Source organism: Aspergillus melleus, assembly GCF_016097325.1.
Source record: "Aspergillus melleus strain CBS 546.65 chromosome Unknown contig2, whole genome shotgun sequence".
NCBI classification, from domain to species: Eukaryota; Fungi; Ascomycota; class Eurotiomycetes; order Eurotiales; family Aspergillaceae; genus Aspergillus; species Aspergillus melleus.
Genome location: NW_025763371.1, coordinates 2,627,857 through 2,642,283, shown reverse-complemented (window position 1 = coordinate 2,642,283; position 14,427 = coordinate 2,627,857). Strand labels below are relative to the sequence as shown.

At 51.3% G+C, this 14,427-nt stretch overlaps 4 protein-coding genes across 4 annotated transcripts; 3 read left to right on the top strand and 1 right to left on the bottom strand.

Moving 5' to 3' along the window:
• Positions 1-348: 348 nt before the first annotated feature.
• cch1 (calcium channel protein CCH1) lies at positions 349-5,770 on the top strand (the record flags this gene model as incomplete). Its single annotated transcript, XM_046085372.1, has 3 exons — positions 349-2,601; positions 2,664-5,000; positions 5,057-5,770. Exons 1-3 carry the CDS (start codon positions 997-999, stop codon positions 5,768-5,770), a joined length of 4,656 nt encoding a protein of 1,551 aa, XP_045941335.1. The 5' UTR covers positions 349-996.
• Positions 5,771-6,116: 346 nt separating this feature from the next.
• Positions 6,117-7,511, top strand: CCH1_1 (calcium channel protein; the record flags this gene model as incomplete). Its single annotated transcript, XM_046085371.1, has 1 exon — positions 6,117-7,511. The coding sequence occupies one exon, from the start codon at positions 6,117-6,119 to the stop codon at positions 7,509-7,511; it is 1,395 nt and encodes a 464-aa protein (XP_045941334.1).
• An 872-nt stretch (positions 7,512-8,383) lies between these two features.
• On the top strand, positions 8,384-9,178 carry LDX57_003714 (uncharacterized protein; the record flags this gene model as incomplete). The annotated part of the gene is made up of 1 exon (XM_046085370.1): positions 8,384-9,178. The coding sequence occupies one exon, from the start codon at positions 8,384-8,386 to the stop codon at positions 9,176-9,178; it is 795 nt and encodes a 264-aa protein (XP_045941333.1).
• A 1,211-nt stretch (positions 9,179-10,389) lies between these two features.
• Positions 10,390-12,384, bottom strand: clrD (histone-lysine N-methyltransferase Clr4; the record flags this gene model as incomplete). The annotated part of the gene is made up of 3 exons (XM_046085369.1): positions 10,390-10,853; positions 10,908-12,003; positions 12,325-12,384. The coding sequence occupies 3 exons, from the start codon at positions 12,382-12,384 to the stop codon at positions 10,390-10,392; spliced, it is 1,620 nt and encodes a 539-aa protein (XP_045941332.1).
• Between the last annotated feature and the right edge of the window lie 2,043 nt (positions 12,385-14,427).

The following is a 14,427-nucleotide window of genomic DNA, read 5'->3' as shown; positions in this document are numbered from 1 at the left end:
TCTTTTTCTTTTTCTTTGTCTCTTCTTTTTCCCTGATCATCGGTCATTGCCATGTAACTACAAAAGCGGCCATTGATTTCCAACAATAGAGGGTAACCAGGGGCCTGGGATCATGCAGACAGAAGACCTCTACATGAAACATGCTCCGTAGGTCCGTAGTGAACCGTTCTAAAATGAAGAACCAAGGATGGAGCATGTCAAAAATGTCCCAATCTATTTTTGGAGCTGGCGGGGAACGGAGTTAGGCAACCTCATTGTCTCCATCTGGGCATTTCCGTGCCAGGACATACACAGTCCTACTATATGATATCTAATGTATACATATAAACATAGATAGCATATACAAAAGCATAAAATCATAATCCTATCTAATTTCGTAGGAACTCCTGTCAGTTCAGCCCCGAAGGCAACTTGCGCCCGTGGCTGGTGGGATCTGCAAGTGACCATAAGGCGTTCAACGGGCCACACAGAGGCTTTCTCAGCCCCGGCTTGGCCCAGAAGCTCCGCTGCGTTCGCGATCTAAGAATTAGTGCTCTCGTCGAAGGACGACCACCTGTCCATTATTTGCTTGATTTGTTATTATCGTCCCGTATTATTCTCATTATCCAATCTTCCATTCATTTACCGACTATGCCTTCTTCGTCCAGACTGTTTGATTGATCATTGGCCCCAATTTTAAACGTTCCGTTCCGACCGATACCAACCAGTCCTTTTTCCCTGTACCTTTTTCCCCTAAAATTAATTTAATCTAGAGAGAAGAAAGAGGAAGACAGCGAAAAAAAGGACGATTTCTCCCCGGACGGACTCAGGATCGGGAGATATTTAGCAACAGCCCCCAACACTTCGATAGGAACCGAAATTTGTTCTCCGCGACTGATTGATCGTCTCCGATTCAACGACCCCCATCGTCGAATAAATCATCTTCGCTTTACGTCTCGAGCTGTTTCTTGCGGCCTGGCGATGTCTGCGTTTGGTTAGCGATTCGATTCTGTGCCCATGATGGCTTCCAATAGCCATGACCGCGGCCCCCACGAAGACAGCTTTTCGTCAGATCATTCAATCCCCTTACAAGACCTCTCCGGCCCGCCGGATATCGGGAGACATGAAGAGGTGGGAAGCAGGTTTCTGCCGGGGCGATCGTTGACCAGAAGAGGCCGGTCGGAGACGAATTACGCGAGGATAGCGGAGGATTCTCCGGTCGACAGCACGACAGCTGCAGGAACTGCGCGCCGCCACCGTCAGGGCTCCGATGCCCACGATGCCTTCCCCGATGACCCAGGGGCCTTCGCGGCCGCCATGTCCTCCGTCGGAATCAGTTTCAGCGGACCTCCGGACCACCCTGCCACTCGCAGCCGTGACGACCTCGATACCATTCCCTTGGACAGCTTCGGTCTGCAAGAGCCCGCGCATACCCTCACCCCTAGCGTTTCGTATAGCGACACCGCGCCCTTGACGAATATCGGAAATATTCAACCTATCAGCGGGGCGATCCCCGATCGCGGGCGACAGAATGACAGGCACAGCGCGCAGACCGTTCATTTCCCCGACGACGGCCATACGGGGGCGCGCTTGGGTGACGATCTACACAATCTGGAAGGTGGACTGGGTGGGAGGAGTCGCGGTGGGAGCAATGCGACTGAGAGGGGTCGCTCGCTGTCTCCGTCGGCGTCGGGTTCTGCTCTAATGCGGGCCAGCTCGATGATGAAGTCCATGTCCCAGCGTGTCGTCAACCTCAGTAACGAACCGGAGGTAGTGGAACAATCGATCCAGAGGGAAGAGTCCCACAAGAATTCGCGGCTCGAAGAACCGCCGTCGCTTCCTTCGCTGCCGGATTACGCGCACGATGCACCTCCGACGCCCGAGCTGAACGGCCGGGTCAAAAGAGAGAAGTCGACCGCCAGTAAGGCGTGGAGATCTCTCAACAATCCGCTTAGGGGGAAGTCTCTCGGCATCTTGGGCCCGGATAACCCTCTTCGCGTGCGACTTTGTGATATCCTAGTTCACCCTTTCACCGAGCCATTCATTCTCGTCGTGATCATCATCCAAACCATCCTACTGACGATTGAAACGTCAATGTCAGACTGGCACAGCGCCGGGAATTGGGGTGCTAGTGTGATGGATTACCCCTACTTTGCTATCTTTGTCATTTACACACTCGAACTGATTGCCAAAATTCTGGTGTCGGGCTTCATCATGAATCCTACAGAGTACAGTACAATAGACCGATCGCTAGGGTTTCGAAAAGCCGTAAAAGAGAAAGGAAAGAACCTCATCGCTCCACAGCGACATCCGTCGACGAGAAAACCATCGCCAGCCCCGGAGCATCCCCAGGCCTCGATTATACGCACCTTCACCGGCGGGCTGAATCAAGTCGAACAAACCCTAGCCGATGATCCTCTCCAGAAGCGTCGGGTGAGACTCGCTCATCGGGCCTTTCTTCGACATTCGTTTAACCGTCTCGACTTTGTCGCCGTGGTGGCGTACTGGGTTGCTTTCTTGTTGTCCGTGTTTGGGGTCGAGACCGCCCAGCAACTCTACGTCTTTCGAATGCTTAGCTGTCTGCGTCTTTTGCGTCTCCTTGCGTTGACGAATGGTACATCTGTAAGTTCCGTCGTTGCCATCAATATTCTGTGTTACAACGTTGCTGATGTATATGAAAACAGATCATTCTTCGAAGTCTTAAGAAAGCTGCCCCCTTGATGGTTCACGTTGCCTTCCTGGTAGGCTTTTTCTGGCTTCTCTTTGCTATTGTCGGCATCCAAAGTTTTAAGTCAAGTTTCGGAAGAACTTGTGTCTGGCGTGGCGTTGACGGCCAGGAAGATTTTCCGTTGAATGATCCGGACGGCACTCTCCAATTATGTGGTGGATATCTCGACCCCATCACCGGCGACAAGAAGCCATGGATCGACAGGAACGGCTATGAGGCCAACGCGAAACCGAAAGGCTATATCTGCCCGAAAGGATCGGAATGTGTCGAAGACACCAACCCTTACAGTGGAACCATGAGCTTCGATAGCATTCTCTACTCTTTGGAACTCGTTTTTGTCATCATGAGCTCGAACACGTTCACGGATCTTCTCTACTACATGACCGACAGTGATTATCTTGCTGCCGCCCTCTTTTTTGCTTTCGGATTTCTCATTCTAAGTTTATGGATGGTGAACTTGTTGATTGCCGTGATCACGCATACTTTTCAGGTCATCCGAGAAGAAAGTAAACGGAGTGCTTTCGCCGTGGATAAAGTAGGCACGGCGGAGAAGGAGGAGCAATCATCTCCGAAAATGAGCCAATTTAGGCGCCTATATAACAAGACCGACTGGTTTTGGGTCACCGTGATCCTTTTCGGTCTCATCGTACAGGCATTGAGGAGCGCTTCCATGTCAGATGATCGAGAAAAGTTTATCGACATCACGGAAACGGTAGTCACCTTTACGTTGCTGGTAGAAATCATCCTGCGCTTCGCATCCGACTGGCGCAAATTTCATCAGCATCGGCGCAACTGGGCGGACTTGTTGTTAGTCGTCATCACCTGTATTATTCAAATTCCCGTCATCAAACACTCTGGAAGGGCTTACTCGGTCCTTACTCTCTTCCAGATCCTTCGGGTGTATCGGGTGGTGCTGGCTTTCTCCGTGACGAGAAATTTGATTCAGGTCGTCTTCCGCAATGCCAAAGGTCTGATGAACTTGATTGTATTTGTGTTCCTGATCACATACCTTGCGGCTATCTTCGCCACCCAGCTCTTTCGCAGTCAGCTTCTCGACGTTGATGACGCCGACATCAATTTCAAAAACATTTACAATTCCTTCCTGGGGATGTATATCATCCTGTCCAGTGAAAATTGGACCAGTATGCTCTACAATGCTACATCCTACACCTATGATTACCGTACCGCCTGGATTTCCGCCACTTTCCTCATCATCTGGTTTGTCGTGGCCAACTTTGTCACCTTGAACATGTTCATTGCAGTCATCCAAGAGAGTTTCGATGTGTCGGAAGACGAGAAGCGCGTCCAACAAGTCAGAGCATTCCTGGAGCAAAAGCACGTCAGTGGGAACTCCCAGGGGAACCTTTCCCTAACCAAGATACTCATGATGGGCCGGGACTCGGATCGTTACAAAGACCCCCTTGACTACGGGCCTGCGGCTCTGGAAATGCTGCTCAAAGATGCAGTCGTCCAAGATTTCCTGGACGAGCAGGAAGGGGTTGCCGAAAACCGCCGAAGTCGTTATATGGAGGCCACGGCCACGGCCCCGGCAGAGACCGAGGAGCCGGGCGTGTTTGCGCGCATGTGGACGACCGCGACGTCATGGATCACACGTAAAGAGCCCAATCCATTCTACTCCAAGCTGAAGTTCTCCCGCGCCTATGAAGAGTTGGATCCCCGGGCCATGGCCCAGGAGGTCGTATCTGCGGCCGAACAAAGGAAGCGAGCGCAGCGAGAATACCTTATGCGGCACCCGAATTACAACAAATCCCTGTTTCTTTTCGCGCCGGACAACCCCATACGCCGAGTGTGTCAGCGCATTGTCGGGCCTGGACGAGGACACCAGCGTGTTGAAGGCGTGGATCCGTACAAGCCGGTGTGGTACTCATTCTCTGCCTTCGTCTACGCCGCTATCGTTGCCATGGTGTTGCTTGCGTGTATCACTACCCCTATCTATCAACGGGACCACTTCCGAAATGACCGAGACTGGTTCACCTATACCGACATGGGATTCGCCATTCTATTCACCATCGAAGCCATGATCAAAGTCATCGCAGACGGGTTCTTTTGGACGCCAAACGCTTACTTCCGTGGGTCCTGGGGATTCATTGACGGTATCGTGCTCGTGACTCTTTGGATCAACGTGGTCAGTTCGGTGTTCGAGGACTGGGGAGTATCTAGAGCCATCGGGGCTTTCAAGGCGCTGAGAGCGCTAAGGTTGCTGAACGTGAGCGACAGTGCCAAGAACACCTTCCACTCCGTTATCATTGTGGGAGGGTGGAAAGTTATTGCTGTAAGTCCTGCACTAATCCTATGGTAGGTACAGCTGAGCTGATGTTTTGCAAACAGGCCGCGTCCGTTTCGATGAGTTTTCTCATCCCGTTCGCTATCTATGGAGTCAACTTGTTCAACGGCCAATTGGTGCAGTGCAATGATGACGACTTCGAGGGCAACTTGGATTACTGCGTGAACGAGTACATCAGCACGCCTTACAATTGGGAGGTGCTTGCGCCTCGGACGGCTGCTAACCCCTACTACGATTTCGACAATTTCGGAAATTCACTCTTCATCCTGTTTCAGATTGTCAGTCAGGAGGGCTGGACAGATGTCCTCTCAAGTTCCATGAGCATTACCAGCGTAGGTGAGCAGCCCGAGGACTACATAGCGCCGGAAAACGGGCTCTTCTTCGTTGTGTTCAACTTGCTTGGTGCTGTCTTCGTCTTGACGCTGTTCGTGTCTGTGTTCATGCGAAATTACACGGAACAAACTGGCGTGGCCTTTTTGACGGCGGAGCAGCGGTCCTGGCTCGAATTGAGGAAGCTTCTCCGTCAGATCTCTCCTTCTAAACGCTCGTTCGAGACCTCCAGCCACAAGTGGAAGATGTGGTGTTATCGGGTCGCTGTCAAGAAACATGGACGGTGGGCTAGATGCATTACTACCATCTTGATGCTTCATCTCTTGCTGCTTGTTCTGGAATACTATCCTGAGCCGAAGTGGTGGGATTTGGCTAGAGGTGAGTTATCCCCTCAACAACGTTTTCTTTCCAAGATTGCAGTTTGCTGACTTTCTACCCGAAGAGGGTCTCTTCTTTCTATTTGGTCTTTTTTACATTGCCAACGTTCTCATCCGACTGATTGGATTGGGCTGGCACCGATTTACGCGAAGCTCCTGGGACCTCTTTTCGTTGATCGCTGTTCCCGGGGCCTTTGCTACGACGATTCTCAATTTCCTGGGAGACCAGCAGGTGATTGTGGAGTTGAATAAGCTCTTTCTCGTGGCCATCACGCTGCTGCTCATCCCGCGCAACAATCAACTTGACCAGCTGTTCAAGACGGCGGCGGGTAGTTTAACGTCCATTGGAAACCTCCTGGCCACCTGGTTCGTGCTATTCCTGGTGTACGCGATCGCGATGAACCAGGCATTCGGTCTCACCAAGTTTGGCGACAACGAGAACAACAACGTCAACTTCCGCGACGTCCCGCGGTCTCTGATCCTGCTCTTCCGAACCAGCTGCGGCGAGGGGTGGAACGAGCTAATGGAGGACTTTGCCACGATGGAACCGCCCATGTGCACGTACGGCAGCGACTTCTTGAACGACGACTGCGGCAGTGCGCCGTGGGCTCGCTCACTGTTCATTTCCTGGAACATCATCAGCATGTACATTTTCGTGTCCTTGTTCGTGTCGTTGATTTACGAGAGCTTTTCCTACGTGTATCAGCGAAGCAGCGGGCTCTACGCGTTGAGTCGGGAGGAGATCCGTCGGTTCAAACAGGCCTGGGCGACGTACGACCCCGATGGAACGGGGTACATTTCCAAGGACCAGTTCCCGCGATTGCTGGGAGAGCTATCAGGTGTCTTCTCGATGCGCATCTACGAGGGCGAGTTCACGATCGGGCGCATCTTGGAGGAGTGCAAGGTCGACAAGCGCGACTCGTTGATTGCGCACCGGCGCGTGGTGGAAGGGCTCGACATGGACCGCATGGCGCGGATCCTCCGACGCATCGATATCGACAACGTGCGCGAGCGCCGGCAGCGACTCAACACCTTTTACGAGGAGGTGCTGGTCTCGGCGGACCCGGTACGCGGCATCTCGTTCCACTCGTGTCTCATGATCCTGGCCCATTACAACGTGATCACCGACAGCAAGAGTCTGCGACTCGAGGAGTTCCTGCGTCGGCGTGCCCGATTGCAGCGAGTCGACGAAGCGGTGCGTCGCGCCACGGTTATCGGCTTCTTCGATACGTTGTACTGGTCGCGCGAGTTCCGTCGCCGCATCGAGCACAAGAAATCGGCGCGCATGAGCTTCGTGCCGCAGTTCTCGGTGCCGGAGATCTTCGTCGACGACGGATCGCATGACGACCAGCCGGAAGAGGAGCGCCGCCGACTCGCGACGCAGGAGCCCCTGGTGCCTGGCGCCGAGCCCATGCTGTCACCCACGTCGCCAACCAGTGGTGCCGGCGGCGATCCGGGCCCGTCGTCCTCACGCGGTGCTCATCTGCCACGCATCGATACCAGCCGGCTGGGCCACATCTCGGCGACCAGCTCGCCGACGACGGAATGGTCGAGCATCAGCCCATCGCTCTCGCCGCGGCGGGACCGCGCACACACGACGTCTTCTACGTACGACACGGGGCCGGACCCTCACGACGAGACGCCGGATGTTGGCGAGCGCTCGCGACAGAACAGCACGATGAGTGTACGCGACGTGATGCAATCCTTGGGCGAATCAGCCTGGGGAGAGAGTATCCGACGAAGTTTTACGCAGCGACGATCGGATCGACGATCGGATCCGCGAGATCTGTAGTACTGTACAGGCAGTACTTCCGTACATATTCTATGATATGATGAATTTGTCTTGAAGTTATTATGTTCTGCTATTTTTGTTATTGTCTGAACGATGCATAGGCCATCTGGGGGTTCTGAACACCGCGATCTCGCGCATGTTACCTGTCACATTCTTCTGAAATGTCTGGCTTTTTCTGATTCTTTCAATTTCTTGACGTTCTTGGCGTGAATTGCAGCACCGAATGCATTCAGCATTCTTCCGTCCGCTAGAATCTTGGGAATTGCATAGCGGTGGCGTGTCGGAGACTATTTCTGTGAATTTTCCGTCGGATTTGTATGTACGTGACTGAGTGTAAATGTTAAATCTAGAATGTACGATTCATGGATTGAGTTACGGGATCAAAGGCCGACAGGAAGGCCGGTAGGAACCAAGGCATAAGAGAAGGAGGCCAAGGGATTACCGGAAACGGAGGCGAAGGAGGCGATTCAGACTCCTCGCAGAGAAGGGGAACCCTGGGAAAAAAAGATGAAGTCGGAAACGGCGCCTCCCCGGAAGCAGCCAAAGTGGAAAGTTGATCGATCATCGCGCGATCGCCGTCTTCGGGCGCCTTGCATTGTTTTTCCATCTCATATAATCCCGATGTCGTGTCCGGTCCCGACTTGAATTTCTTCTTTTTGTTGCAGTGGCATCTCACTCTCGTGTTCCTTCTTTCTTTGCTTTTCTTTTTCTTTTGCTGGCGCTTTTTGCCTCCTCGTTTCGCTTTGCCTTCGTATTTAAGGTAGTCGCTACTACTTCTGACGAGGATTCCTTCGATCTGTCATTCTTTATCATCTTTATTATTCTTCTGGCGTATCTACCATCTCATCCTCCTCTCTATAATATCATCAAGAATGCGCCCCAACCTCAACCCCCTCCACACCTCCTTCCACCCTCCCTCCTCATCTTCTACTCCTCGTCCTCAAGACCAACCCACCACCAACCCCAGCCCAACAACCAGCCCAACCAGTCCCACCACCACCGCCTCAATCTCCTCGCCCTCACCACCCACCTCTCCCTTCTTCAACAACAACCTCACCACTACTACAACCCACCGACCTCGCCGCCTCCACCACACCTCCACCTCTACCTCATACGGCCAACACCGCCGCGGCCGTCTCCCCACCCGCGATCGCCACCCTTACTCCAACAACGCCAACACCAACAGCAACACCCACCCCCCCTCCTCATCCAGCGCAAGCGCAAGCCCCAGCCCGGGCTCCCCCTTCCGCCTCAGCGCCTGCTCCCTCCTCGGCGTCTCCTCTTCATCCCCTCGCCCCTCCTCAACCATCTTCCTCCGTCGACGGCCCTCGCGCACAGAAGTCGCCCTCCGCGAAGAACGATGGCGCGCCGAGGAAGATAACATCGAACGGCTGGGTCTGGAGATGCTAGAGCCCCGCCCGTCCGGATCGTATACATCGGGTCCGTATGCGGCGTCTGCGGCACTGGGGATCGGGGGGTTCGAGGACGCGGAGATGGGGTTGTGTTCGAGTATGAGTATGAGTATGGATGGGGCGGTGGAGATGGATTCGGCATCGTTTTGTTCGTCCGGGTTAGGGGTGGGGTTTGGGGGTGGGTTGGGAGTTGGGTATGGGGGTCAGAGGGTGGTCATGGAGGGGATTTTTGAGGTTATGGAGGAGGGGAGATGAGCTCTTTTTTTTCTTTCATTTTCTCTCTCGTTCGGGTTCTTCTGTTGGTGGTTCTTCCGATGGTATCTGTGGATGGTTGTGGGGGGGTACCTAGGTGGTGGGAGTTGGTTGATGTTATGTTGATTGAATCTATTTCCGGATCTGGAGTCTGGTTTGGTTTATTGATTTTGTGGTTCATTGGAATGGACTTGAGTCTGGATGGGTATGAAGGTATCCAAGCAATGACCATTCATCCATTGAGATATATGGATGATCGGAAGGAGAGATGATAATGGAGTTCATGGGGGACTCAGTAACTGACTGTTTGATTTGATTTGGTTCGGTTTGATCTGTGTACTTATAAGCGAGGGAGGATAGTTCTGATTTCGATTATTTGATTGATGGTCTGCTTGTCTTTGGCTCTTTGCTTTGCTTTATCCTTGTGATATAGGCTAGGTTAGGGTAGTCAGGGAGGGAGGGTGTTTACTATCTACTGTGTAGGAAACTAAGATACTATATTAATATATGTACCATATGATATACTGTGCTCGTCTTTCTAATACTCATCAGATTGAAATGCTAGCCATGCTAACAGTAACACCTGATAAAATGCCATATCAACAGCATCCATGCATGCATTGTATTGATCGAACCAGACCAGATCGATCCAATAGACTAGGTACATTTTAGCAAACCACCAAGTCACTCCATTCGACTCCATTGAAACTAGAAACAAAAACATCCACCGTATTATGTAACTGCCAGGGTGACAAAAGTCAAGTCAAGTACAAATGCAAATGCAAATGCGGGCCAAAACGGGAAGAATGGTACAGCAGAGCTTGGGTATTCGAGACCGGCGGGAATAAGAGCAAGAACCAAAAGTAACAGAAAGGAAAATGACAAGAGGGGTTGATGGGTGGGTGGTTTACATCGTTTAATCACACTGCTATGTGTTGCATCGTACTCGGCTCCACGTCAGAGTGACTTCGTGGATGGAGTTGGTAGAGGTCTGACTTGTAAATCATACCAAGCGACGAAACATCGGGTCGGAGACGGTGTTGAAGTAGGCGACGTTGAAGTAGACGGTGCACGTAGACGAAGAGGCAAAACTGAAGCCAACAGAGATATCTGTCCGTTTATCCATGCAATCCAGATGTACAGTTCGAGTCAGCCCAGCTGAAACCAGAAAGCCAGGACTCGAGCATGCAGGCATGTGCAACACAAGACGACAACTATCTGGTTCCCTTGCGTTGATTGGGCCACAATTGTCCTCGACAGTTACTTTCGCCACAGAGACATGCCACCACCTGAGGATCCCGATCGACATGATCGACTTTCTCGGCGCCCGGGTTATAATCAAAAGTCAACTCGGTCATCGGGGGAATCTCCTTCAAAGAGAAGAAGGCAAGGTCGTACAGTCGCTGGTCGGCGTTGTTGCGCGTGGCCGGAAACATGCGACAGTTCGGGTTACACGAGTGGTTCATGAAGCGCGTTGCAGCTCCGAACTTCTGCCCGTCTATAACGAACATGTCCTCTTCAGCCACGGTGTCGAACCAATCCAGGCCGAAAAGATAAGAGTGGCCATGTTTCGCCATACAGAGGTCCTCACGCACGTCCGCCACGTCCTTGGTGATGACTTCGCCCAGATAACAGTCGATGAATTGCCCGGCACGAATGAAATCGGGAGAACGAAGGCCTATATATCTTAGCAAATGATAATCTTGAAGAGGAGAAAGCGGAGGGTAAGTACCAAATCCACGGTTTCCGGTATGAAAGATCTCCAACCTGATCTGACGTCCACTCTGCACGACGCGATTCCAACAGCCTGCATTGCAGTCACACCGAGAACCACACTCGGAAATCATCATGTTGCGCTTTAGGAATTCCGGCGTTAAGACCATTAGCCGCGAATCGTCCTTTGCTCGCTCGTAAGGAATGATCGTGCTCTTAGAATCCCCCTCCTCAGTCTCGAGACAAGTGCAGCGACCCGGGTCACAGAATGCCGCACAAGAGCATCCACCATGAAACTCCTCTGGGGCCGGCTGCACCCCTCTGCGCAGCTTATTGCCATTAATGAACTCGAAGTTTTCAAACTGCGCTAGCAACTTTTGGTCGGCAGCAGCGAATGTGACCGGAGGACCCTTAATGACGGATAGCTTGCGCTGTAAAGAAAGCTGTAGCTGTCGGTTGACTTTCGGGCGAGAGGTAAGAAATGGACCAGGGGAGCCAATCTGAAACGGGATCTCAGTTCGATTGACCTTTCTAGTAGATGGATAGGCCCCCTTAAGTGCGCGTTTTTCGTACGCATCGGTAGGATAGTACTCCTGTGATAAACCAGTCGGGCCGCGATCCGGCCTTGACCAGCTGGCACTGGCGATCTCTCTTTTCAGCTGGCGAGATGGGGATGGGACCACGACCGTAACTTTGTTCAGTTCATCTCGGCTAGCGGGATCTGGGCTGGGAGTGGAGGACTGGGCTTGATTTTGTGACAGTTGAGGCTTGTAGTAGGTTTGACCATAAGGGCTCTGGTAAGTGCCATTGGTAGGGGCAATGTGAGGCTTTTTGTTATTAGAGTTCTGGTAATTGTACTCCACGAAAGACTGGAGCTGTCTTTGTGCTTGGAGTTTGTAGACATCGGCTGAATGTGAGGCTGTGTTCTCACTGTCTGTCAGACGAGAGTCTCCATTTGAAAACCCGGAAAAATTTGCCTGGTTGAAGGGGCTGTCGGGCAGTGCAGATGGCCATTCCAGTCCGTCTTGTTTGCGCTTCAACGGTACTGTACTGCGATGAGTTAAACTTGAGGTAAAGGCTGGTTGTGCTGGAAGAACGTGGTTTTCATTGACAGGCTGTATAGATCCGAGTCAGCTGATGATCACGAGACACGTCGACGTCAACATGTGATCCAGGGAGCATGAATAATCCAAGAGCAAGGTAAACCCAAAGTAAGTGGGTTTTGGATTCCAGGAAAATCAAACATTAAACTGTAAACCCGTCCAGCTGGAATATCACCCCAAATCTTGGTAAAGAATCGGTAGGTGGTACATGACCCCATAGCGCAGACATAGCCGATTTAATAACGTGAAGATCATCGCGAGGGGGAAAAAAATCAAGAAAGAGAAACAGGTCCTAAATCCGGGATACCCGTTACCCACTTAAACCTCACTTACCAAAGTCTGGGGGCGAATCTGACTGTCGGAATCAGAGTCCTGGGTGAGGTCTATGACCATTGTGGAGAGACACGCCCTAGAGCGCGAGGGCCAGGCCGCTAGAGTCCAGGGAGCGGGTTGGGAAGCCGGGAGGAGGGGATAAGAGCAACTTGAGCGCCCATGGAGATCTTAGAATTAAAAGGAGGGAACTGAGGGAAGTCTTCTTTCAAGTCTGGGACCCTGTTGAGACTAGTCCTGTTCGGGCAGTCATGGCTGCTTAGTCATAAGATTTAATCTCTAACGAGATTAAGTGAATATAATCAAGGCTAGTGAAGAAAGAGATCCTAGATGTTAAGAAGGAATCTTTGTGTTAGTGAGTTAAGAGATCATTTCACACCCTTCTTGCAAGTGAAGTGAAAGGGAGTGTAGATATCAAGTGAATCGCAGGTAAGTGGTAGAAAATGGCAGGAAGCGATGGATATATCTGATATCTGATATCCCACTGATTAGTGGGCGCGGGAAGAGCCCGTTCAAAGCGCTCGTCTGGCTCCGTTTTCCGGCCGCTTTCAATATCAATTAACGCTACTTGGCCAATCAGGATCTAGGACACCATCCCTCTTAATTATACTATCGAAGTAGCTAGGCCTATGCAGGAGAATATAGGGACTCACCTCGATCTCTCAGAAATAAATAAAAGGCCATGGTCATGGCAGGAGAGCGATTTGAAGTTTTTAAGCAATTCCATTGTTTTTTCTTGGCAGGCGCCGATCGGCCATGACTAAGCATATCAGGTGCACCTGCCAAGCTGTACAGATCGGGGGAGTTGGTCTCGTCCAGCTTGTCCAGCTCAATTATATAGCGAGAAATATACGAAATGTCTATACCTAAGTTTGAGTTCAATATCTTCTGGTACTACTACAATCTGGACAAAAGGTTGAACACTTTCAGTCTCCGTATACATGTATGTAGGCGGTCAATGCGCCCTCCCGCAAGCCACCAAGTATATACGGTAAGCCAGCGCCAACCAACTGGCAATCCGAGCCCGGAAGGGCACCTCGCAGCCTAGCGGACGGGTGCCCGTTTTTAGCGCCCACATTAGCCACCCTTGGGCTTTGCCTGGGGCCATCAGACATCCGCAGCCCGCGGCCTAGAGAGCTCAGGTGTTATCTAGGCCCTAAATTTGAGATACTGTCTACTTGGCCGGTAGAGGTTTAACTAGCTCGAAGTAAATCTTCGAAACCATGATTATGATAATAAACTCCGCAAGTATATTTGTTTTCTTTTACATCAAATACCTAATTTGGCTGTTTACTAAATCACCATTATCTCAGAATCACTTGAATGTCACCGGGGCACCTTGAGGGCGCCTCTCACCGCGACCATGAGGGTCGAGAGTTGGGTGAGCTCAAGTTTGTATGGCACTCTATGTGGCGGGTTGGATGGTGGAATCCCTATGAGTTTTCATGTTGCTCTTTTTGGCTCATGTGGGAGTTCACGCTATCCAGTGTGGCCCTTACATATACATACTTACCACTACCAGCAAGCGAGCGGTTTTAAGGAGCACAGGGCCCGATTGTGTTCCATGGTCTGGCAATCAGTCATTGAAGCTGTGTGACACTGAGCTGAGACAACTTCAAACAAACCGATTGATTTATCATAAACCAGTCAGCATCTACTAGTGCACATGTATCAGGGACTTAGGGTCCTCAGGAAATGACCTGACTGCCTGTGGTGCGGTGGTAAATGCGGCGCATTGCACCTGACAATAGGGGACCTGTTAGGAGTCGAGGACTACTGCTATTTCTAGTTATACTGAAGAACTAACTCTTTGTGTTTTTCTTCTATAGTGTGTAACTCGACTACTTTCTGGTTTGACCTAGATAGTTATAGATAGCTACCTACTTGTCTCAAGTATGAGGTATCAATCAGGGAGTAGGTACCTATCTATCAGTACTCTACCCTCATTGTGGGCTGGCTCTGGTTCAAATTTGCTATTCTGGAGCTATTAAAGACGCCAAATACCCCAAAATCTACTGTATGATTCTATCTTACCAATCAATATTAATCCAATGCCCAACATTCACTACATATGAACACCACATCTCGAAGTCATATCAAACAGCA